Genomic DNA, 26591 nt, shown 5'->3' with positions numbered 1-26591 from the left:
CAGTTATGTTACCAGGAGTCCAAGGTCTAGAATTGCCTCTTGAAATTTCTCCTCCTGTAAGACATTCTTTAAAACCTACTACTTTAATAACTAAGCTTTTGGACACTTGCCCTAATAGTGACCTCTGTCTGTACAGCTCCTATGAAGCATCTTTGGATGTTTTATAATGTTAAAGGTGCTATATAAATGGATATATTTCATTGTAAGAGGTTAATTTAGCTTTTTTTGCCTGCAGTTTGCTAAGAATGCCAAGTCTGACCTGATGTTGAAGGACCTGTATGTGGAGAACGCCCAGTTGATGAAAGCTTTACAGATTACAGAGCAGCGACAGAAGGGGGCTGAGAGAAAGAACTTCTTGCTGAATGAGAAAATTGCAGCTTTAAACAGAGTGTTAAGAAAAATTGCTCCAGCCTCTCTCTCCTAACAGTGTCCAAACATTACTGCTGCAGGATCATTTTAAAGGTCATCGATCTGAAACATTAACTGTTTCACTCTCCAGATGCTGCCAGATCAATTGAGTGCTGCCACACAGCTTTTATTTCAGATTTTCAGCATCTGCAGAATCTTGCAATATTTACTTTTAGGCAACATTATATAATGTTTCATTCCAATGTTATTACTTATGGAAAGATCAGGAAGTAATCAGCTGAACAATCAAGTTCTTGATATTCTGTAGGATATTTTTTTCTCTCGATCTTGCAATGCTCACCCATTTCTTTTCACCTAAAAAGAGGGCAAGGACCTACAAAACCTTTTTATCCCTTCTCTCCTGTAGGTTATGATTTGTACTGAAGAGAAAAACTGTACAGACGTGTATTAAAATGTGGGATGAGAGGAAAACACCAATTTAATTTCCACTGAAGTAAGAAAGAGAGTAGTAGCTCACTGATATTTCTGACTCCAACTTGCGTACACATCAATGTTGCTGTTTTTAATCTGCCCAGATTCTTTATTTCTCTCTACTTTTCACAAGCAGGAGCCTGAGAAAACAAAAAGTGAAGGAAGTCTGATGTGGAAAGGGAGACATTAGAAATTAAGATGGGGAAGTTGAATGAGGAAGCACAGATTAGGAAACAGATCTACTGTTTAACCATGATTTTGACTGACAATCAGAAGCAGTTCACTTGCTGTATATGAGAGAGAGGCCAGTGTCTATACAGATGAACATGAAATTACCAAGCCAAGTGTCTGTGCAGATGAACATGAAATTACCAAGCCTAATTCCACCTTCCTGCACCAGGTCTGTAGCCCTGAAGGTCATGCCTCTTCAAAAGACATGCAAGCACTAGTTTTTAAATGAATGTACAATCCACTGGTCCAAATCTTTGTACATCCCTGATCTAAGAACTAACTCTACTGCTGGGTAGGACATCTACTATACATTGATTCCCTGTTTTCCCCTAATCTTGAAAGCAGCCTGACGGATATGAGGTTTTATGTCACAACTATTGATAATGGTGACAGCAACCGTCCTTAACTGATTACGCAATCAGGATTTTACTAATGTCCCCAGTGCAGAACCTGACGAAGTTAATGTGTATATGATGCATAATTTTGAGGAGCAACTTCAATGTTTTTCAAGGGAATAAATAATTTAATGTTAATTTTTTTCATTTCCTAAATTGTCATGGGCTACATTGTGTATGAGATCTTCTGTAATTTTTTTTCTAAAATCATTGCTGTTATATAATGTATAAAATGTAGTTTTGATACAAGATTTGTATAAATGTTCAATTATTTGAAGATGAGACAATTTGTAAAGCTGACCCTGCTGTGCAGAAACCAAGTTTTATTTAACTGGCTTTGATATACTATTTTGATAAACCTTTTTATAAAATCTAAAAATGTTATGCACAGATTAATTGTATTGATTTGAATTAAAATGTATTTGTCTAAACATTCAAAGTTCACTTACTCACTTCCACTCCCCTGCTGTACAAATGCGGGTTCGATCAGTTAAATTCTAGCTGGTTCATAATCTCACTTTAGATCACACAGATCAGTCCATACAGCAATGGAAGACCACAGCTGAGTCCATAGTCACAGCATGATTTTCCTTTGCACCTTTTGTAAACATCCAAAATTCCTTTCATTATCAGTTACTACAATCATGTGGTAAAGACCCAGCTGGTCTGTAAAGTAGAAAATAAATGGCAAATCGCTGATCAGTTTCTTATTCCTGATTTGTTTAACACCTACAAGGTTAGTTCTCTTGAGCGCTCCCAAAAACAAAAACCTCGTGAACATTTCTATGAAAGTTAATGTTTCTTAATGGAAGAGGAGAATCCGTGTACTTTAAACCAACAGCTGAAGAATTTTTCAACTTGCTGTCAAGTTAGCAAAGCTCACAGCCAAATCATACTTTAGCAAAAATCTACAAGTCCAAGCAATAAAAGTAACCCATAGAAAGCAATGATCATTTTCTTTAAACTGACACTCTCATGACAGCACGTGTTCCAAGATTCCTTGACGAATTAACTGTTCACATTTCCACCTGGGCATAAAATGCTGAAAGAAAACAAAAGGCCAAAGATTACTGATTTTAGAAATATTTATTTCTGGTGTGAGACATGATGGACACAGAGTAAGCTAAATTCTTGGCTTTTGTCTTAAGAATGTATCGACTTTTATCTAGGGTGCAGTGAATATAAAAGGCAATCATCTACCTTTTAATTAAGCCATGTCCTTTGGTGATTGTAGGCAGATAGGAACATCTGAAATAATGAAGTTAGGTCACCAATACTGAGGGTGAGATTGCATGATGAGGTGAAATGATCTGTTGTGGTTGAAGGGCCCTGCCAGGTTTTAACTGATGGTCTGTCAACACAACAATGCCCCCCCACCTATCCCAATCATTAGTAAAATGCCACTGGAGATTGGAGGGGTGGAGGAAGGGGTGGATTTAACTGACCACTTAAGTGGCTCAATTAGGTCAGCATAAGCAGGCTGTCTGCCACTTTTCCCCACTGTTGGTAAAATGGTGTGGTGGTGCAATGGTATGGTGACAGGAAGGCAATAGGCAAGCCACTCATTGCCTTCCCATACCATTTTGTCAGCCTGCCCACCAGTTACCAATGCCTCAAAATTCAGCCCCAAGAATCAGGAGAATTGAGAGCATAGACGTATACAGAAGGACCTCTAGTGGTTAAATATTGTGTTTTGACTGTCCAAAAAGATCTTAACTGTGAGTGGCGTTAGCGGAACTAAATGTGTAAATTTTACAATTATGGTTGCTAGAATGATAGATCCAGACGTGAATATTCTCAGTGGTGCAGTGGAGAATGTTAATGTTGAGATGGATGAGGAAGAGCTTTACTGATCTGACTGAGTGCCAGAAAGAAAAGTATTTCCCATTCCTTACACTGATATATTTTGGGGACTCAGATAAAGGTGATTTGTTTTAAGCAGAGAGGTAGAAAATGGAAGTAGCCTTCAAATGTGTCTTAAATACTTTGCAGAAGTTGCTTTAAATACTTTTTAAACATTCACGGATCATCTTATTTCAAAAATTATCTGTGCTGGAAGGATAGAAGGAATTTTCAGAGCAAGATTTGCAAAAAGCAGTGTCAAGTTTTACCTGACTGTTTTTTTTCAGGAGCACTGTAGTACCATCATCAATTTCATATTCACCGTAATCTTTCAAACACCTTACCTAGAGGTGGGAAGGAAAATCCACAAAATGCATTATGATAATTTGCATTTATATACGACCTTTAACATCGTCAAAAGGTCCTATGTACTGCACAAGAACAATTACTAAACAAATAAAAACCTTACTACATAAGGATATGTTAGGACAGGCAACCAAAAGCTTGGATTGAAGAGATAATTTGGAACGAGTGTCTTAAAGAAGAGAGGGAAAGAAGCTTATGGCCAGAATTTCTGAGCCTAGGCAGCTGGTACCACATCTGGCACCAGTGGGTGAAGAAAATCTGAGACACACAAGCAGTCAGGATGCCCAGAGGACCGAACAGGATAATAGAGATAGGGAGGAAGATGAATTGAGTGATGCTGGGCTAGGCCACTACAGGTCCTTGAGCATAGAAGTAATGGTTGAACAAGTGATAAGTGATCTGCAGGTTTTCTTGCTTTTTGTTATTGAAGTAGTTTTATTAAAAAGAAAATCTAAAAAAGAAACAAAATATATCAATTGATGGCTGCCTAAAATCATTATCCCCATTAAACATACAAGGTGGAGAAAATGCTATTACACAGGAAAATGGTTCATAACTGTCTGGTGAGTTATCGATCTTGGCCATGCCAGAGTAAGGAGACACTGGGCATGAGCCTGACAGTATGCATTGATAGGAGCATAAATAACATAGATTAGCTGGAGCAAAGACTTAGATTAAGTCACCTATCAACTGATCCACAAACATTTATGTAACATTTGGAGACCTCGGGAACAAGTGAAAGTTAATATGCTTAAGCTGTAAAATCTGAAGCATCATATTAAAGTGCATATTTAGGTTATCTTAAATATTAAGGATGTGGCAGGAATCCCATCTGCTTTGAATTGAAACAATATAGAAATGACAATGGACCCAAGAGTTTTTCTTCCAGAAGTTGTCTCATTTTCAGAATCACATTCAAAGTAACAAAGCCGTAAAAAATGATACTGTCACTTATTCACACAGATTAATTAGAAGTTTTGATTAACCAGTTGACTAGGCAACAGATATCCAATTCTAATATCCAAAATAAGATGATCTATCAAGCAAACTTCTTCAGGAGACAATGGTCAAATGTAGTGTTTCCTTTTGTGGGGGAGTCCAGAATGCAGGGGCACCCTTGTAAAATTAGCAGCCTTTTTGGATAAAGATTATGAGAATTTTTTGTTCCTTGAGTGTTGTACGAATCTGGAACTGCCTTGGAAAGCAGTGGAGGTGGAGAGCATTGAATATTTTTAAGACGGAGTCAGACAGATTCTTGTTAAGTGAATCAAAGATCACCACGGGTAAATAGTAATGTGGAGATCAGGCATATTATTTCACATGTTCATAAATATCCATGGTTGACCAGTGTGTGCTGGTCACGAAACTCAAATTACAACTTACTTCAATAAATAGACTTTTTGGAGGTTTCATATCTTGAGTTATGTCGAGCCCTTCTTCACCACCAATGGACCTCATGTATGTGGCAAGCGACTTTTTGTACTGGTTGAACCATTCCGTCTGCAGTGAAAAAAGAATCAAAACTAATGAACTCCTAAAACGGAATAATTGTAGGAATAGCACAGCTGAGCAGAAAATCTCAGGAAAACCACAGTGAATCCTTTCCTTTGAGAATCCTCACAAACTAATATTTGAATATTTTACTTGTTAAAGCAAAAAAAATCCAAAAGTTTTGTTTTCTGCCACTAGCTTTTGTTGATGGTCATGCAATTCATTCTTGAGAAGGGCTTATCGTTGCTAAGAGCAGCATGTATACTCAGATCCCCAAAAGAATCTGACAAGTCACCAGTCAAAGTGGAGATGGTAGATGGAGTGAAAATAGAGAGGCACAAAGGCTCATAGTGGATGAGTCACCTGGGCTGAATGGCTTGCATCTCAGGTAGCTTCAGGAGGTGGAGGTGGAATAGGACAGACTGGATTGCTCCACGGAATGCATAGTCTTGATGGACTGAATGCCTTCCTCTGTGCTGTAGAGGATTCTATGATATTAGGACAAGTGATTAAAAGCTTGGTCCAAGTTTTAAAGTGTATTAATGGAGACACAAGAGGTTGAGAGGTGGAAAGGTTCAGGAAGGAATTGTACAGCTTTGAGTCTCAGCAGCTTAATCATAAGAAATAAGAGCAGGAGTAGGCCATCTAGCCCTTCGAGGCTGCCCCGCCATTCAATAAGATCATGGTTGATCTAAAGTGGATCAGTTCCACTTTCCCGCCTGCTCCCCATAACCCTTAATTCCCTTGTCTATCAGAAATCTATCTACCCGTGACTTAAATATATTCAACGAGGTAGCCTCCACCACTTCAATGGGCAGAGAATTCCAGAGATTCACCACCCTTTGAGTGAAGAAGTTCCTCCTCAACTCTGTACTAAACTGGCCCCCCCCCCACCTTATTTTGAGGCTGTGCCCTCTAGTTCTGGTTTCCTTTCTAAGCAGAAAGAATCTCTCTACCTCTACCCTATCTAGCCCCTTCATTATCTTGTAAGTCTCTATAAGATCCCCCCTCAGCCTTCTAAACTCCAACGAGTACAGGCCCAGTCTATTCAATCTCTCCTCATAAGCTAACCCCTCATCTCTGGTTTCAGCCTGGTGAACCTTCTCTGTACTCCCTCCAAGGCCAATATATCCTTTCGCAAATAAGGAGACAAAAACTGCACACAGTACTCCAGTTGCGACCTCACCAGTGCCTTGTACAGTTGCAGCAAGACATCCCTGCTTTCATATTCCATCTCCCTCACGATAAAGGCCAACATTCCATTCGCTTTCTTGATCACCTGCAGACTGAGTTTTTGCAATTCGTGCACAACATAGAACCCTACAATGCAGAAAGAGGCCCTTCGGCCCATCAAATCTGCACCGACCACAATCCCACCCAGGCCCTATCCCCATATCCCTACACATTTACCCACTAATCCCTCGAACCTACACATCCCAGGACACTAAGGGGCAATTTTAGCATGGCCAATCAACCTAACCCGCACATCTTTGGACTGTGGGAGGAAACCGGAGCACCCGGAGGAAACCCATGCAGACACGAGGAGAATGTGCAAACTCCACACAGACAGTGACCCGAGCCAGGAATCGAACCCAGGACCCTGGAGCTGTGAAGCAGCAGTACTAACCACTGTGCTACCGTGCCGCACAAGGACCCCCAGGTCCCTCTGCACAGTAGCATGCAGCAACTTTCACCATTTAAATAATATTCCTTCCTACTATTATTTCTACCAAAGTGGATAACCTCACATTTGCTAACATTATAGTCCATCTGCCAGGCCCTCGCCCACTCACTCAGCCTATCCAGATCTCTCTGCAGATTTTCCGCATCCTCCACGCAATTCGCTTTTCCACCCATCTTTGTTCATCAGCAAATTTTGTTACCCTACACTCAGCCCCCTCCTCCAGATCGTCTATGTATATGGTAAACAGTTGAGGCCCCAGCACCGATCCCTGCGGCACGCCACTAGTCACCATCTGCCAATCAGAAAAGCACCCATTGATTCCAACTCTCTACTTCCTGTTAGATAGCCAATCCTCAATCCACGCTAACACTTTACCCCCAACTCCGTGTACCCTAACCTTCTGCAGCAACCTTTTGTGAGGCATCTTATCGAACGCCTTCTGGAAATCTAAAAACACCACATCCACCAGTTCCCCTCTGTCTACCGCACTAGTCACATCTTCATAAAAATCCAGTAAATTCGTTAAACGCAACTTCCCTTCACGAATCTGTGCTGCATCTGTTTGATCGAACCGTTCTTTTCTAGATGTCCTGCTATTTCTTCTTTAATGATGGATTCTAGCATTTTTCCAACTATGGACGTTAAGTTCACTGGCCTGTAGTTACCCACCTTTTGTCTGCTACCTTTTTTAAACAGCAGCGTAACAGTAGCTGTTTTCCAATCCGCTGGCACTTCCCCAGAGTCCAGCGAATTTTGATAAATACTTACTAACGCACCTGCTATTATATCTGCCATTTCTTTCAGAACCCTGGGATGCATTCCATCTGGTCCTGGGGACTTGTCTACCTTCAGTCCTGTTAGTCTACCAAGCACTACCTCTCTAGTAACATGAAGTGAAAAATAATGGTAATAAAGGCCAGAATTGAAGGGATGGAGAAAGCTTTAAGGGTGGTTCAGCTTGAGGACTCTTCCCCTGAGATATGGAGGGATTTGAAAACAAAGTTGAGAATTTTAAAGTCAAGGTGTTGTTGGCCACGAGCCAATGTACGTCAGAGAGCATAAGGGTGATCAGTGACTGAGACTTGAGCATGAGTATGGATATAGTCTACACTAAAAGAACCTCGGAGGACAGGGCTGGACAGACTAACAGGTTTTTCCTCATTCACACAGTTTAGATGCTCTACGTTCTGTTTTAAAGCAATTGTACCTCCTCAGCAGCGAAATGGAACCGAATTCCTGATGGCAGAACACTTCCATATTCCCACCTCAGTGATCGAATTCGCAATAAACGATCATATCTGTTGAGGAAAGAAAAAGTAAATATGATTTTTTAGCTTTGTCCTTTTGCTCTAGGTTTTTTGCCTTTATTTTTTAAAAAATATTTGTTCGTGGGATGTGAGTGTCACTGGCAAGGCTAGTATTTATTGTCTGTCCTAAACTATGGGGTAGAGGAGAGGCAGGATATGGTGCCATTATACTCAGTACTATTAGGGAGGGAGTCACAAGATTTCGACCCAGTGACAGTAAAGGAATGGATCATATAGTCCCAAATCAAGACGATATAGGACTTGGAAGGAAACTTGCAAGTGTGGTGTTCTCATGCGCCTGCTGTTCTTATTCTTCTGATGGTAGAGGTGTGTCGAGTGAGTGCGGTGCTACAGTGCATCTTGTAGATGATTCAGTGCTTGTGGGATTGAAGTTGTAGAGTGGTGAATGTGGTGTTCCTCAATTGAACTGCTTTATCTTGGACAAGCTTCTTGAATGCTATTGGAGCTGCATTCATCCAGATGTGTGAGGAGTATTTCAAATGAAACAGGAAATGCTGGAAACACTCAGCAGTTCAAGCACCTACTGTAGAGAGAGAAACAGATGCTGCCTGACTTGTTAATATTTCCAGCAGTTCCAGTTTTTACTTCAGATTTCCACCACCTGTATGATTCTGTTTTTCAATTTTTCAAATACTCTGAAGAGAATTTAATCTCAGTCCTAACTTATGCCTTGTAGATGATGAATAAAAGTAGAGAGTCAGGAGGTGAGATACTCACTGTAGCATTTTCAGCCTATGACCTGCCCTTGCTGCCAGTGTTTAAGGGGTTGGTCCAGTTAACTTGCTGATCAATGGTAACTTGATGGTGCGGGAATTCAGCAATAGTAATGCTATTAAACATAAATTAGAATCGGTTAGATTCTCTTTTGTTGGAGATGGTAATTGTCTGGCATTTGTGGTGTGAATATTACTTATCAGACTGAGGCTGAAAGCTGTCATGGTCTTACTGCTCTTTAGAACACACCCATTCATACGGGCTCTTCAGATCTTGTGTTATCCTATCTTCCTCTTTCAAGTGCAGTGGCTTTGGCAGGGACTTGTTTCTGTGCTTGCCTAACAGCAACACGTAAATGTTGCCAGTTCAATCATGGACATAATAATCAAAAAGCATGTCAGGAACAACACCAGATCAAACAGCTAAAGGAGATACCAGCCTGATGAAGCTACAACTCAGGGCTAAATGCATGATAAAAGGCAGAAGTGGCATGTTATAGACAGACCAGAGGGCTTCCATAAACAACGAATTAGATCCAAAGCTCTGTAGGCCTGTCACGGCAAAAATGGTGGTGAAAAATTAAACTACAAGAGGAACATCACAATCATCAATACAAAAGATGAGGCTGAATTTGTGTAACTATTTTCAGCCAGAAACGCTGAGCAAATAATCCATCTCTGTCTTCTCCCCAGCATCACAAATGCATTCAGAAATAGCTTAATCTCTGAATATAGAAAACACTATGGGTTGTCGTTGATAAAAGATTGTGCTCCAAAATAGTCACATTTCTGGAACAGCTGTTCTAACACAATTATATCATCAGTATCAACCAGAAAATGGAAAATTAGAGGTCTGTCTTAGCTACAAAAAAGAATTGTACCGAAGTCTAATCTGGTCAACTACAACCCCATCAGTTTACTCCCAATCACTAACACCTTTATCAAGAGGCACTCATCAATAATTTTCACACTAATGTTCATTTTGTGTTCTGCCAGAAACCTCAGCAGATCCCATTACACAGCTTTGGCCATAATGGAAACAAAAGAGGTGAATTCTAGAGTTGAGCAGTAAGTAGCTACTTTTGACATCAAGGCAGCATTTGACTGAGTGTGGCATTAAGAACCCTAGTAAAATTGAATTCAGTGGCTATCAGGGGGAAACTTTCTATTGGGTGGACTCATTTAGCAAAGATGATTGTGATTACTGGAGGTCAAACATCTGAGCCCAAAGACATTGTTGCAGGTGTTTCTTGGAGCACTGTCCTTGATGCTTCACCAACGACCTTTACATTATAAGGTTAGAAGTGCTGATGTTTGCAGTGTTCAGTTCCATTTACCACTCAAGTCACAAAATTATCTATGACTTAATGCAGTAACATTGAGACAACATTCAGAGAACATCAATTTAATGTGGTTGGCAAAAGAAACAATGACAGGAGAAAGAAATATAGCAAGTGTTTAGGATGTAGAATGCACTGAGGGTGTGGTAGAGACAGATCTAAATTGAGACTTTAGAGAATTGGAAAATTATCTAAAGAGAAAGTAAAATGCAGAGCTTTGGCAAAAAGGAGGGGAAGTGAGATTAGGGGAGAATAGCTTCCTTCAGTGCTATAACCACTCGATGATTCTAAAAATGCCATTTGTGGAAGTCTAAGTTTACACGTGAAACAGTATTATTTGGATGAGATACCAGAGTATGTCCAATCTACGTGGAATTGTACCTGAGCAAAAGCTACTTTAAAATAATCTGGTAGGGTACGATCCCTTTGTCACAGCTCCTATTTGAACTGCTCATATCGTCAAATTAATAGTTCCTAATTTAACCAAACTGCAGATCGTAAAATTCAACATTTAAACATATTAGTCATTAATTCTGTACAACATGAATAAAGTCAAATAAGAATATTTAGACACTGACAGATATTTTATGCTCCTTTTAGATATGGAACTATAGTAACAATGTGTGCCAAGGTGATTTTCTTATGACTAAGGGTAATTACATCAGAGAACTGAAGAATAGAAAACAATCTGATGCCAAGAATAATCTTAGAACCATAAACGAAAGGACCCCTCCATAATGATTAAAATTACAACATACAGATATGCTAAAATACAGCGCTTATTCCTCAGCAAACAGCAGTGACGAAACTTGATTGTTGGGATTAGGTCTGTCCTTCCATCAGACTTAGCTTCATTCCTGCAAAGAAAGTAAATATTTCACTGACTTGTTTTTCATTACTATTCTTGTATGCCCTTTCAGCATTTGCCAATTAAACATTGTCATTATTCTGTATTCCAGAATATACTTAGAGAAGTTTACTTCAAACGGAAGCATCAAAAGGAAATTAAGTACCACAGAACTCAGACCTCCAAGCAAAAAGTGGGACCATCACCTGGTGTCAAACTGCCATATCCAAATTCTTCACAACTATCACTGGTTTCTCAATAAAAATATTACCTTGTAGCCACTTCTCCCCACCCCATCTATGTGTCTATGCTGCCACTCACAGGCAATATGACCACGGACACTGAGCATCTCCTGCTATTCCAGTGCGATGGTCTATATGCTTTTTGGGAAAAATATTTTATGTTGGGGTGATGGCCCCTTTAAGACCAGGCTTCTATGAGAGATGATGTCTAGTAAAGCACCTTGCTTCCAGTAGCTGATCATATAGCCAAGTTGTCTGTGAGATAAACAATAGAAGGGTCAATAAGAAGTTAATTATAGGAGAGAGTAAATAGTGACCCACATATTTAAAGAAACTAAAGAAAATAAAATTCAGTATAATATGGTGCTACGGATTGCAGGCCTTTACTTCATATATTCAATATCTCAGAATTGTGTAGAATATAAGCACAGAAATAGATAATTCGGTCCAATTGCTCTTTGGAGGGGTTTCAGCTCCAGAGCAACCTCTTCCTACGCTACTTCATTCATAGAATCCCTATTCAATCCCATCTGCATATCCATCTATTTAATATACCCTCAAGTACTAATCCAACTTCCCTTGAAATGAGATATAAGCTGTTACCCTCAACTGTACCTTGTGGCAGCAAATTTCACATTCCAGAGTGAATAAGTTTCTCCTAAATTCTTTACTGTACTTGTTAATGACTATGTTGTATTTATGGCTGCTAGAAACATCGAGACAGTAGTGCATCCCTATGGAATCTCTTTCAGCCCGTAAATCTGAGATATTGGTGCTCCTCCAACAGTGGTCTCAAGCATTCCATTGGTCATTGCACCTTCCATTGCCTAGGCACTATGAACAGGGAATAGTACAGCACAGGAACAAGCCCTTTGGCCCGCCAAGTCTGTGCCAATCACACTGTCCTATCTAGACCAACTACCTGTATCCGTCTATTCCCCACCTGTTCATGTGTCAATCCAGATAAATAGAATCATAGAAACCCTGCAGTTCAGAAAGAGTTCGTTTAGCCCATTGAGTCTGCACCAACCACAATCCCACCCAAGCTCTACCCCATATCCCTCCATATTTACCTGCTAATCCCTCTAACCTACACATCTCAGGACAATAAGGGGCAATTTTAGCATGGCCAATCAACCTAACTCGCACATCTTTAAATCTTAAATGTCCATAGGATAAATCTCTGCTGATCTCTTAGGTCTTAATTCTGACGGAAGGTCATCCAGACTCGAAACATTGGCTTTATTCTCTCCCCATAGATGCTGTCAGACCTGCTGAGATTTTCCAGCATTTTCTGTTTTTGTGTTGGTTGAGCAAAGGCTAATGCTTGATAGTCCTTTTTGTGACCAAAAAGGTGTTTCCAATGGAGTTCTGTAGAGGCCAGTACTAAATCTCTTGCTTTTTGTAGTCTATATCACTGACTTGGACTTGATTGTAGCACAGGTATATCAACTACATAGCCATTTTTGTATCTTCTGCAAACTTCTTGATGGAGAAGGAAACTGTAGATTATACAAAGGTATCAATGGATTAATCAGGTAGGTGGAATGCACAATAAATGGTAGGATACACACACAAAGCAAAAGAGGGACTTTGGAATACATGCCTATAGATCTTTGAAGCTTAGAGTCATGGAGTTATAGAGGTTCACAGCAGTGAGACAGGCCCTTCGGCCCAACTAACCCTAAACTAATCCCAGTTGCCTGCATTTGGCCCATATCCCTCTATACCCATCTTACCTATGTAACTATCTAAATATTTTTTAAAAGACAACATTGTGCTCGCCTCTACTACTACCTCTAGCAGCTTGTTCCGGGCACTAACCATTCTCTGCGTGAAAAAATTGCTCGTCTGGACACTTTTGTATCTCTCATCTTAAACCTATGCCCTCTAGTTTTAGACTTCCCTATTTTTGGGAAAAGGTATTGACTAACGGTGCCCCTCATTATTATTTTAAAGACCTCTATAAGATCACCCCTCAGCCTCTTATGCTCCAGAGAAAAAAGTCCCAGTCTATCCAGCCTCTCCTTAGAACCCAAACCATCAAGTTCCGTTAGCATCCTAGTAAATCTTTCCTGCACTCTTTCTAGTTTAATAATATCCTTTCTATAATAGTGTGACCAGAACTGCACACAGTATTCCAAGTGTGGCCTTACCAATGTCTTGTACAACTTCAACAAGACATTTCAACTCCTGTATTCAATGTTCTGAACAATGAAACCAAGCATGCCAAAAGCCTTCTTCACCACTCTGTCTGCTTGTGACTTCACTTCCAAGGAGCTATGAACAAGTACTCTAGATCTCTTTGTTCTGTAACACTCCTCAACGTCCTATCATTAACTGAGTAACTCCTGCCCTGGTTCAACCTAATAAAATGCATCACCTTGCATTTGTCTAAATTAAACTCCATTTGCCAGCCCACTGGCCCAATTGATCAAGATCCCAATGCAATCGGAGGTAACTTTCTTCACTGTCCACTACACCACAAATCTTGGTGTCATCTGCAAACTTAGTAACCATGCCTCCTATACTCTCATCCAAATCCTTGATATAAATGACAAATAACAGTGGACCCAGCATTGATCCCTGAGGCACACTGCTGATCGCCCAGGCCTCCAATTTGAAAAACAACCCTCTACAACCATCCTCTGGCTTTTGTCAAGAAGCCAATTTTGTATCCATTTAGATACCTCACCCTGGATCTCATGAGATTTGGCCTTATGCAACAACCTACCATGAGGTATCTTGTCAAAGGTCTTGCTGAAGTCCATGGAGACAACATCAACTGCACTGCCCTCGTCTACCTTCTTGGTTATCCCTTCAAAAACTCAATCAAATTTGTGAGACATGATTTTCCACTCACAAAGCCATGCTGACAGTCCCCGATCAGTCCTTGCATCTATGTGTAGTGGCCCGCACTGCTGGCCTCCCGATTGCTAGCCAGCCCCATGACGCCCACATCCTGCACCAGCCACATCACCCCCACCCGCCAAAGGCCCAGTCACTGGCCCCAACTAGTCCTTGGCCCAGTCCCGATATTCCCCCACCACCCTTGCCTGAAGCAGGCTGATCACCCCCCACCTGACTCGCACATCCCCCGCTGCACAATCATTTGCCTCCCTGCTTCCCCCATCGATCCCTATACAGAGTAGCAGCGGACCCGCCAGCCCCACTGATTGCCCCAAAGGGCACAGGTTGGCACTGCCAGGGTGCCAATGCCCAGTGGGCACTCCTCCCACCAGCCAACCCTCTGGGGGAGCCTCAATATTCCACCCCCCCCCCCCCCCCCCAAATCAAGCAGGGTCAGGCCACTAACTTCTGAAAGTAGGGAACTAATCCCTGCTGAAATGAAATACTCTGGCAGGGTGCGAGATGCTAGTAGGTCTGGAGACTTCAGTCCCCAGCCCACTAATGGTATTTAAATTATATTTAAATAACCATGTAAATGGTCTTTGTGCCTCCTGGCCAATTTCCAACACGGAGCAGATGCCACGAGAAATCAGGTGCTCGGAGACACAAGCAGGGTGCCAACGTTCGTGCAGACCCCACAAACTGGCTGACCTGACAATCTCCTGGCCCGCTGCGCTAAAAAAATTAGCATGGCAGGATGGGAAAATTGCAGCCCAAATGTCTACAGCTGTCTCAACATTCGAATGGTTTCCTAGAACAAAAGGAAGGTTTCGGAACTGGGGATAATTGGTTTAAATCTTTATTCCGGTTTTCCAGCTATACCACAGTGCCATGGGGATAGATTGCATGGAGGTATGTTTTTGATTTTATCTGGGTGATTTCTCACAGAGTTAGGCAGTTGTAGTTTGGGTCCAGAGCAGTTTGGAGTAAGCAGAGAGAATCTGCCAGGTGCTGTGGACCAAGAAATGTGGGGCTATTAGGAATCAGGAGCGTTTCCAATTTGCAGTAAAGCCCATTCTCATGCTGGGAAATCCACAACTATGAGGTGTTGGAGGGTTCACCAAGCTGGATTCTAATGGAAAGACCCAAGAAATAAAGACCCCCTCCCAAAATAAAGGAACCTGGAGATGATTCAAATGAATTCCTGAGAACTGTGGCATATATTGGTTTGGTCCCAGGAGATTTGAAAGAACTCTCAAGTTTGTGTAAATATAGCAATACACTTGCATGGTACTAGAAGTAGAACAGGTTGCGATCTGTTGAGATTTGAGTTTAGAGCACAAACGCTTACAAAAGATCGTGTACAGTAAAATCTTTTGTTTAAAACACAATCTCGTGGCATAATTCTTTCCATGAATAACTGGGAATTTGAACTTATTTTTAAAAGTTACTTGTCTCTACAGAGATCATAAAAGTCAGGTTCAGTGATGTGTTTCAAGTGCTCAAGAGTCTCTGGCAAATTAAAACACTGTTCGGTTTATAGGCTTGCCATGTCATAGGTATGATTGTTCTATCAAGGTCCCTTCAGTGACAGTGGCAGCTGAAGGTTAGAGTGAAATATGTACTTGCCTGTTTCAGTACAATCCTTGGCTGCAATTAAATATGTTATTAGCAATGTCACTTATTGCTGTGATTGCTCCTCAGCTGATGTGGAACTAAGCCAAAAGGAGCTCCATGTTGTCTGGATTAAGCATTGCTTTTGAACTAAGCAATATAACTGTTTGAATTAATTTCAGAACTACTCCTTTAAAAGGCAATGAAGTTCAACCATTTGAGAGACTTTACAGAGTACAAACTTGAAGAAAATTTTGGATATAAAAATTTTGCCAAGCTACAGTTACGTGCTACTAAGGAAGGATCATCAATCACTGATAGAACAATTCAAATTCTGTTTTTATTTCAGGAAGTCCAGCATTTTTACTGATGCTTTTGGGATACATTCAGCAACCTCATCCAGTCCTTTATGACAAAAACATTAACTTCTCCCGTAGACAAATAGCTAAAAAAAAACTACTCCTAGAGTCTGTTGGAACAGTCACAATGCTTACTTAATGTCCCCTATGACAGTACTTATTGAGAAAGTTGATACTGAGTTCTACCTTGTTACCCAAATATTTTGATCTCACCCGAAAAATAAATTGTTTGTTTCATGTACATAAACAATGAAACACAATTGGAAACCCAGTTCAGAATACATAATTACACAAGATCCTGGCCTACGTACAGTTAGGGGCCAAATTTTAGTTCAAAATCATACATGTAAGCTTAGCCAATTAGAGAAATAATATTGATTGGATCATGACAGCAGTCTTTCAGGTCATATCAATATCTTGTAGGTAAAGTGATATCTTATAAATCTACTATAAATGCTCGAGATTTAAATGAATAAGAAACTCAAGTCACAGTACTTTCTGGTATTGAGAACAAATGTGATACTGCTAATGTCAAAGCCACAAATTTGCTGCACCCTGTAAAGCAGATTCCCTTTGGTCACTGAAGATCTGTGTCACCTCTGGCTAATAATTTTGCACGTCAGAGTATTTATACATAAAATAAAAATGAATATTTTAATATTGTCGACTTTGGTTCTCACAGAATCCAATCTGCTGGCTGGTTCGTGTGAATTTCTATTAGACTAACAATTTCACATGCATTAAATCATTGAATGGATCTGTCTGGATCTATGATTTTGATTGCCTGTTGTCTGGTTAATTGAAAAAAAGGACACTGAAAAGATCAGGAAAAGAGGTGATTGGGGCAGGTTCTCTGCGTTGGAAAGTTTATTGCTTTAAAGTTTATTTATCAGTGTCACAATAGGCTTACATTAAACACTGCAATGACGTTCATGTGAAAATCCCCTAGTCGCCATATTCTGGCACCTATTTGGGTACATTGAGGGAGAATTTAGCATGGCTAATGCACCCAGCCAGCAAGTCTTTCGGAGTGTGGGGGGAAACTGGAGCACCCGGAGGAAACCCATGCAGACACAGGGAGAACATGCAGACTGCACCAACAGTGACCTAAGCCAGGAATCTAACTGCTGTGCCCCCATGCTGCCCTGGAGAAAGAGAAAGCACATTGCTGTGTATTATTGAGGACTTAATTTAAAAGGTAGACAAACAATTTCACATTTTCAGACATTGAAAAGGATTATTAACCTCTTATTGTTCACGACACTGCCATTCCTTTCACTTGCAAAGAAATCCCTGGTCTAGGTTTACATTCTGCCAATTTGGGGTGCACTTCTACACATGGAATTTGTCAGTCCAACATTTTTACTGAAACTGCAGGTTAAGTGGTAATATTTCACGTCACATAAACTTAACTAGGGTAGATTTCTGGAAAGGTACAGCTTTTAGTTCATCAGGAACATGAAGCTGCTGTTGAAAACCAGTTGTACTGTAGTTTTCATGGATTATCCTCAATGTTATATTTGGAAAATTAATCCACTGTCCAGCAGGGAAACCAACACATGAAATAGTCATGAAAAAAACTTACACATCAATTTGGTTCTGTTCATATAAAGCTTTCATCTCTTCAAGAACTTGTCTGATACCATCCTCCTGCAAGAAGTAAATTTAATTTGCATAAACTAGAGGTTGCTATCGTACATTTTACATATTTTAACCAGATGTCACATAATCTAACAATAACATTAGATAAATTGAATCAAGCACAGAACAGGCCATTTGGTCAAAATGATCTATGCCAATGTTTCTGCTCCACGTTCCCTGCTTCACAAACCTTTCTCACACATGTTCCCAGCTGTCTTTCCCTTAAATACATCATTTTAAATTCTCAGATTACCATGTTTGGAACTGAACTCATTTTCTCTGGATTACTAGTTCACTGATGCAACAACTACACTACTGCAGCTCTAATATTAAGCTTTTTACACCGCATACTCTAACACATCATATTTCAATACTATTTCTTTACATTTGCATGCTGTCTCTCAAGTCAATTTATTTCACATCAACAGTGAACTTGTATTACGCACAATCTTTGACAATGAAAATATATATGTACAGTTAGGTGTAGACTAGGCTGCTGAATCACTACCCCTATTGAGTGAAAAAACTATAAGATCATAATGTGGGAAAAGTGTTTTCTAATCTTTTCCAAGTTGTCATTACTGGGTTTGAACTCCGTGAGCATTCATTGGTCTCTTAAAGTTCACCCCAAGTGACCATTACTGTCAGATGCTGATCAGATTTGTGAGACTGTTTGCAAAGACATTCACAACCAAACCCAATCCTGCCTGTATTTTAAATCCAAAACCAGATTGCCAGCAGAGGTCACTAGATTCCAACTGGCATTAGACAAACATGGATGATTTTGCTCACTTCTGGGGGCAATTTAAGCCCTATATTGCCAATTTTGACTTTACAGACCAGGAATCTCCAGATCTGCGTGACTCAGCTATATTGTGGATAAACTCACTGAACTATTAATATGCAACAAGTTGCATTTATACCTTTAACATGCAAAACTTCCCAAAACAGTTCACTGTAGCATTATCAAACAAAATTTGACAGTCACATAGGGGATGTTAGGGCAGATAATCAAAAACTCAGTCAGAGGTAGGTTTTAAAGAGGAGAGGGATAATTAGAGCGGTCAAGAGGTTAAAAGAGGGAATTCCAGAACTTTGGGCCTCAGTAGCTAAAGGCACAACTTCCAATGGTGAAGCAATGAAATCAGAAAAGTACAGGACACCAGAATTAGATTAGCACACTCGTGCAGGTATCTTGAAAGGTGGTAGGTCTGGAGGAGAATAAAGATGAAGGATTTGAAAGCAAGAACCAGAATTTAAGAAGAATGTCCCTGGAACAAGGAAGGATGAGGGATTTGAGAATGAAATTTTTTGAAAAAACAGGCATTCATAGAACAGGAGCCAATGTAGATCAGTGAGCATAGTGGGCAATGATGAAAAGGGCTTAGTGTGAGTTAGTACATAGCCAGCAGAGTTTTACAGAGTGGAAAATTTAAACCAGATGAAAATAAAGAAAATGCTGAAAACATTCATCAGAGCAACATCTAATAAGAAACAGTCAACAGTTCAAATGAAGACTCTTCAGAAATGTGTCAATGAATGAAATGTTAATTTGTCTGTTAGCTTCACAGATGTTCACTGTTGAATGTTTCCAGCAGTTTTTTTTCTTTCAGGTATACAGCAATGAAGCGTTTTGCCTTAAAAAAAATAAAAAAGGTAATCTGAAGCGCTGGTGCAGTCAATTTTGTAACAAACTATTAAATAAAACAATAATAGATCAGAAACAGTCCAAAGAAACAAAGGGCAGAAGGCTATGTGCCTAATTCTTTCACTGAAAAATACAACCCTAAATCTGTTAATTGCATTGTTCACCCTGAATTTTCATTACTTGTTTTGTAATTAACTATATTTACTATCAATCTTTGTTCAAAAGTTACAGCATTAATTAAAGTGTATTAAACTTGCATCCCACAGCATTCAGATTTAAGGGATTTTAACTTTCCTTATTCCAGAGCTTATGGTACAATTCTTGTTTAATAATTCTTCTAACCTATTTTTCTGCCTTTGTGTAATAAATCATAAAAAAATTTAAGTCTGTGAACAGTGAATAATATAAAATGATAGTGATAATAAGGGGACCTAGTGGTAGGGGATGGGGATATGGCTAAGGTATTGAATAACTTTTTTGTTTCTGTCTTCACGGAGGAGGATGTGAATAATTTGCCGGGTGTTAGCGATGGAAAGGTGGTAGGACTGGAGGGTCTTAATGACATTACTGTTACTAGAGAGGCGGTGCTCGACAGACTGGAGGGGCTGATTGTGGACAAGTCCCCAGGACCGGATGGAATGCATCCGAGGGTTCTGAAAGAAATGGCGGAGGTGATAGTGGATGCCTTGGTGGTTATTTTCCAGACGTCGCTGGATTCCGGGGAAGTGCCGGAAGATTGGAAAACGGCTAATGTTACGCCGTTGTTTAAGGGTGCCAGGCAAAAGGCGGGGAATTATAGGCCGGTTAGTTTAATGTCTGTGGTAGGTAAAATGTTAGAATCTGTCATTAAGGAGGAAATTGTGAGGCATCTTGAAGGGAATTGCTTGATAGAGCAGACGCAGCACGGTTTCATTAAAGGGAGGTCGTGTCTGACAAATTTACTGGAGTTCTATGAGGATGCGTCTAGGGCGGTGGATAGAGGAGAGCCGGTGGATGTGGTCTTTCTAGATTTTCAGAAGACGTTTGACAAAGTACCTCACAAGAGGTTATTGCAGAAGGTCGAGGGACATGGAGTTGGGGGTAGGGTGTTAGCGTGGATAAAGGATTGGTTGTCAAATAGGAGGCAGAGAGTGGGGGTCAACGGGTGCTATTCAGATTGGCGGATGGTGACTAGTGGAGTGCCCCAGGGGTCGGTGCTGGGGCCTCAGCTTTTTACCATTTATATAGATGATCTGGAGGAGGGAACCGAGTGTAGGGTGTCGAAATTTGCTGATGACACCAAGATTGGGGGAAAGGCAAATTGTGCGGAGGGTGTGGAGAGTCTGCAGAAGGATCTAGATAGGCTGGGCGAATGGGCCAGGAAATGGCAAATGGAAGTTAATGTTGGCAAATGTGAGGTGGTCCACTTTGGTAGGAATAACGGTAGGAAGGACTATTACTTACGGGGCGAAAAACTGCAGCAGGCGGCGGTGCAGAGGGACCTCGGGGTCCTTGTGCATGAGTCGCAAATACCCAGCTTGCAGGTGCAGCAGGTGGTCAGGAAGGCGAATGGGATGCTGGCCTTCATAGCGAGGGGGATTGAATATAAAAGTAGGGAGGTCTTGCTGCAGCTGTATAGGGCATTGGTGAGGCCGCAGCTGGAGTACCGTGTGCAGTTTTGGGCACCGCACCTGCGCAAAGATATTTTGGCCTTGGAGGGAGTGCAGAGGAGGTTTACTAGGCTGATACCGGAGTTGAGGGGGTTGAGCTATGAGGAGAGGCTGAATAAACTAGGCTTGTACTCGTTAGAGTTTAGAAGAATGAGGGGAGATCTCATTGAGACGTATAAGATGATGAATGGGATGGATAGGATAGAGGTGGAGAGACTCTTCCCGCTCAAAAAAGACAGTACGACTAGGGGGCACAGCCTCAAGATAAAGGGGGGGCGGTTTAGAACGGAGTTGAGGAGGAACTTCTTCACTCAAAGGGTGGTGAATCTCTGGAATTCTCTGCCCGTTGAAGTGGTGGAGGCTGCCTCGCTAAATATTTTTAAGACGCGGGTTGATGGGTTTTTCATAAGAGAGGGGATTAAGGGTTATGGGGAGAGGGCGGGAAGGTGGAACTGAGCCGCGACAGATCAGCCATGATCTTATTGAATGGCGGGGCGGGCTCGAAGGGCTAGATGGCCTACTCCTGCTCCTATTTCTTATGTTCTTATAATTGACTTCAGGAGAGTGAGGAACCATGAACAAACCAATTAGAACGATTAAAAATAATCAAACAATTTTGATAAATTATTGAAATTACATAGTGTTAACCAAAACACTGGTTAGATGGAGATACAAGAAAGGGCAATGAGATTGTTAAAACAGGAGAAAGGTTCAAAGGAAGGGAGCTTCAAAGCTAGCATTTTAATAGATTAAAACTCAGTAAGTCAGACCACACTGCAATACAACTGAGCCAAATGGATTTCTCATTTTTGTTTACCAGGTTAAGAGTTAAGATTAATCTTGGCTAATTGAAAGGCACATCAAGTTTTAATATAGCCTGGGATGGTGAGAGGAGCGGGGAGGAGACGGGGATGGGGAGGAGACGGGGATGGGGAGGAGACGGGGATGGGGAGGAGACGGGGATGGGGAGGAGACGGGGATGGGGAGGAGACGGGGATGGGGAGGAGACGGGGATGGGGAGGAGACGGGGATGGGGAGGAGACGGGGATGGGGAGGAGACGGGGATGGGGAGGAGACGGAGAGGAGGTATTTTTCGGACAAACCAAGTAAACAAACCCAAATTACGTTAGGACAAAGTAAAGGGGGCGGCTCCTCAAAAAGGAAAGGGGGATTTGGAGAGGAGAGGAGAGAAGAGGAGATGGAGGGGGGAGGAGAGAAGAGGAGATGGAGGGGGGAGGAGAGAAGAGGAGATGGAGGGGGGGAGGAGAGAAGTGGAGATGGAGGGGGGGAGGAGAGGAGAGGAGAGGAGATGACGTTCATTTTGTCTGGATGGACAAATGAAAATAGAAAAATAGGCCAAATAGCCCTCCCATCTGTTCTGACCTTGTGACATGTATGAATGACTTCCTCATTTCAGTCCAAACATACTTTTAACTAGTTCAAACATGCATTCCTATCCTATTTTTGCAATTTAGTTTTATGCATCTACCTTTGCCATCTAATCTATCCTATGTGGTATTGCACACTTGGGAGTCAAGACAGACATTTAGAACTGTTTGGGAAGCAAAAAAATAGAACTGGTTGTACGAGTTTCTGTGCAGGATGTAATCAACAGCTGGGCAATCCAAATCCAGATGCCATAGCATCACCACTGATGGAAAAATGTAATTAGAAAGATAAGTTCATATCAACAGTTGCCCATACACCTGAACATAAACATTTATATTAGAAAAATGACAGTTTATAAAATATTAGAATTATGGCAAGAACATGACAACAGGAAGTAAAGTTTGTTTAGAGAAGTGCGCAAAGATACAAAATATTAAGAAACATAAGAACATAAGAAATAGGAGCAGGAGTAGGCCATCTAGCCCTTCGAGCCTGCCCCGCCATTCAATAAGATCATGGCTGACCTGTTGTGGCTCAGTTCCACTTTCCCGCCCTCTCCCCATAACCCTTAATCCCCTCTCTTATCAAAAACCCATCAACCCGCTTCTTAAAAATATTTAGCGAGGCAGCCTCCACCACTTCAACGGGCAGAGAATTCCAGAGATTCACCACCCTTTGAGTGAAGAAGTTCCTCCTCAACTCCGTTCTAAACCGCCTCCCCTTTATCTTGAGGCTGTGCCCCCTAGTCCTACTGTCTTTTTTGAGCGGGAAGAGTCTCTCCACCTCTATCCTATCCATCCCATTCATCATCTTATACGTCTCAATGAGATCTCCACTCATTCTTCTAAACTCTAACGAGTACAAGCCTAGTTTATTCAGCCTCTCCTCATAGCTCAACCCCCTCAACTCCGGTATCAGCCTAGTAAACCTCCTCTGCACTCCCTCCAGGGCCAAAATATCCTTGCGCAGGTGCGGCGCCCAAAACTGCACACAGTACTCCAGCTGCGGCCTCACCAATGCCCTATACAGCTGCAGCAAGACCTCCCTACTTTTATATTCAATCCCCCTCGCTATGAAGGCCAGCATCCCATTCGCCTTCCTGACCACCTGCTGCACCTGCAAGCTGGGTTTTTGCGACTCATGCACAAGGACCCCGAGGTCCCTCTGCACCGTCGCCTGCTGCAGTTTTTCGCCACGTAAGTAATAGTCCTTCCTACCATTCTTCCTACCAAAGTGGACCACCTCACACTTGCCAACATTAAATTCCATTTGCCATTTCCTGGCCCATTCGCCCAGCCTATCTAGATCCTTCTGCAGACTCTCCACACCCTCCGCACAATTTGCCTTTCCCCCAGTCTTGGTGTCATCAGCAAATTTCGACACCCTGCACTCGGTTCCCTCCTCCAGATCATCTATATAAATGGTAAATAGCTGAGGCCCCAGCACCGACCCCTGGGGCACCCCACTAGTCACCAACCGCCAATCCGAATAGCACCCATTGACCCCCACTCTCTGCCTCCTATTTGACAACCAATCCTCTATCCACGCTAACACCCTACCCCCAACTCCATGTCCCCTGACCTTCTGCAATAACCTCTTGTGAGGTACCTTGTCAAACGCCTTCTGAAAATCCAGAAAGACCACATCCACCGGCTCTCCTCTATCCACTGCCCTAGACACATCCTCATAGAACTCCAGTAAATTTGTCAGACACGACTTCCCTTTAATGAAACCGTGTTGCGTCCGCCCTATCAAGCAATTCCCTTCAAGATGCCTCGCAATTTCCTCCTTAATGACGGATTCTAACATTTTACCTACCACAGACGTTAAACTAACCGGCCTATAATTCCCCGCCTTTTGCCTGGCACCCTTCTTAAACAACGGCGTAACATTAGCCGTTTTCCAATCTTCCGGCACTTCCCCGGAATCCAGCGACGTCTGGAAAATAACCACCAAGGCATCCACTATCACCTCCGCCATTTCTTTCAGAACCCTCGGATGCATTCCATCCGGTCCTGGGGACTTGTCCACAATCAGCCCCTCCAGTCTGTCGAGCACCACCTCTCTAGTAACAGTAATGTCATTAAGACCCTCCATTCCTACCACCTTTCCATCGCTAACACCCGGCAAATTATTCACGTCCTCTTCCGTGAAGACAGAAACAAAAAAGTTATTCAAGACCTTAGCCATATCCCCATCCCCTACCACTAGCTCCCCTTTCTCATTCTCTAAAGGATCAACGTTCACCCTAGCCAGCCTCTTCCTTTTTATATATTTATAAAAACTCTTGCTATCCTTTTTTATATTAAGTGCTAGCCCAGCCTCATAGCTTCTCCTACCCTCCTTTATCAACTTCTTTGTCAATCTTTGTTGACATTTAAACCTTTCCCAATCCTCTTCTCGCCCACTGCTCTTAGCTACTCTAAATTCCTCCGCTTTTAATTTAACACTTTCCTTCACCTCCTTCGTTATCCACGGCTTATTACCTCTCTTCCTACTGTCCTTTTTAACCATCGGAATAAATTTCTGCTGAGCACCAAGAAAGATCTCCTTAAAGATCCTCCACTGCTCCTCAGCAGATCCACCTTCCAAAGATTCATACACAGGGATCCTTGAGTCTCTTCTCGGAAATATCTCCAGTACTTGAATGTAACTCTTGCATCTAGGTAGTGAGAGCTGGATACAGTAGACAAGCTGAGTTGTACCAAAGCATAATGCAGCTTGACAGAACTTTGTGCTATGTTATGTTTTATGGTTTAAAAAACTGTATTTGTAAATTATTTAAAAAAAAGACAAAGAGCAGAGGAAGTGGTACATTAAAAGCCAGTTTGTGAGATGTCACAGCCAAATCTTTTCCATATTGCTACGATGGAGATCTATTGATGATCCCAGCCCATCAGACAGGATAAATGGTAAGTTATTAGTTATCCTATCTTAAATGGTCAATAATTATGTGTACCCAATGTGGCAAGGAAAGTTCTGTAGATGTTGAAACACACTAACTACCTTTGCTTTTAGGGATCAGAATTTACAAACAGCAAAAAAAACCCCATGTTTGGGTGCAGTCAAGCTTTAAAGAAATGGAAGTGTGTATGCCAGGGCACCTGAATATTAAAGCACCAAGTTAAGATGCTGAAATGGTGAGGGTACATGATTTATTATTTTTCTCTTTTTTGAGACTGAAATCAAGGGAAGTGGATTAAAGCAATTTAGTGACATGAAATGATATGATTTCTCAGCACCCTTACAAAAAGGATTGGAAAAGGATATGATGGGAACTGGTTACCATCTCTTTTTCACAAGGAATCCAAATATTAGATCCTTATTTTAATTTTGATATACAATTAAATATCAACAGCATGGGCACACAATGGAATGCAAGATCCTTGAACCACTCAATAGTCTAACTAGAAAATATCTAAGGCAAATCTGAAACCTGGTAATATGCTGATTTGTGTTTTGCTTACATAATGTAGGCTTCATTTTAGCTTGTTGATTGCTGTGTACTGGATGAAGCAGAATCTATATGTGATTCCCTAGCTCCCTTTCCCTGCTTCATGCTTAGCCATTATTATTCATTATTTGTACAATCTGTGTAAAATCCTGTACATTACATTGAGACATCACCAATGAGGAAGTTTGACAGAACTAGCCAACAGCACCTGCAGGTCACCATGACAGAGAGACAACTGAGGCTGGCAGGACACATTTTGCCTCTTGAACCTACCCATCATCAGAGTAGAATGATCACCATCAGATGGAAAAAGAAGACATTTAAGAAAGGCTTTCAAGATTGGGACACCATCTGGGGTGCAGCAAAAGAGATTGCAATGAAACGGGGCTGAGACACAGTCTTATTGCCCTCTGTCCCACACGGGACCGAAGGAACAATATCTACGTCTACCTTCAGGATCAATGGATAGGCACTCCAAAATCCCTCCATTCCTCTACGATTCATGGTATCCTACCTTTTTTTTAATCCATTCTTAAAGTTACAGAGCCAAAGCTCAGAATGGACCATGCAAACCCAAATTAATTCCTTGCTGGCTCCAAAAACCAAAATCAAATTCCAATTGAATTCAATTCATGGTCCCACGAGAGAAACAAACAAGATCCAAGCTG

At 41.4% G+C, this 26591-nt stretch overlaps 2 protein-coding genes across 7 annotated transcripts in view; one reads left to right on the top strand and one right to left on the bottom strand.

Annotated features, from left to right (window-relative positions):
- The window catches only part of ninl (ninein-like), a 120767-nt gene extending 118868 nt beyond the window's left edge, over positions 1-1899 (top strand). For all 4 annotated transcript variants that reach the window (XM_080200139.1, XM_080200141.1, XM_080200140.1 and 1 more), the window contains one exon: positions 236-1899. In XM_080200139.1, coding sequence (XP_080056265.1) covers positions 236-424 — 189 coding nt within the window. In that variant the 3' untranslated portion in view covers positions 425-1899. The remainder of the gene's footprint in view (positions 1-235) is intronic.
- Positions 1-26591, bottom strand: part of gins1 (GINS complex subunit 1 (Psf1 homolog)) — a 28134-nt gene that overhangs the window by 663 nt on the left and 880 nt on the right. For 2 of the 3 annotated variants that reach the window (XM_080200152.1, XM_080200150.1), the window contains exons 2-7: positions 17728-17792; positions 10989-11087; positions 8057-8147; positions 5058-5174; positions 3578-3652; positions 1997-2508 (exon numbers count right to left, since the gene is read on the bottom strand). In XM_080200152.1, the coding sequence (XP_080056278.1) occupies positions 2440-2508; positions 3578-3652; positions 5058-5174; positions 8057-8147; positions 10989-11087; positions 17728-17762 (486 nt within the window). In that variant the 5' untranslated portion in view covers positions 17763-17792 and the 3' untranslated portion in view covers positions 1997-2439. Of the gene's footprint in view, positions 1-1996; positions 2509-3577; positions 3653-5057; positions 5175-8056; positions 8148-10988; positions 11088-17727; positions 17793-26591 lie in introns of those variants that run through there. The other variant, XM_080200151.1, reaches the window with a different exon arrangement.

This window comes from Carcharhinus amblyrhynchos, chromosome 12 (assembly GCF_965287045.1).
Source record: "Carcharhinus amblyrhynchos chromosome 12, sCarAmb.v2.hapA, whole genome shotgun sequence".
In the NCBI taxonomy this organism is placed as follows: domain Eukaryota; kingdom Metazoa; phylum Chordata; class Chondrichthyes; order Carcharhiniformes; family Carcharhinidae; genus Carcharhinus; species Carcharhinus amblyrhynchos.
Note: the sequence above shows the minus strand (reverse complement) of the source record. Positions and strands in the feature narration are given on the sequence as shown.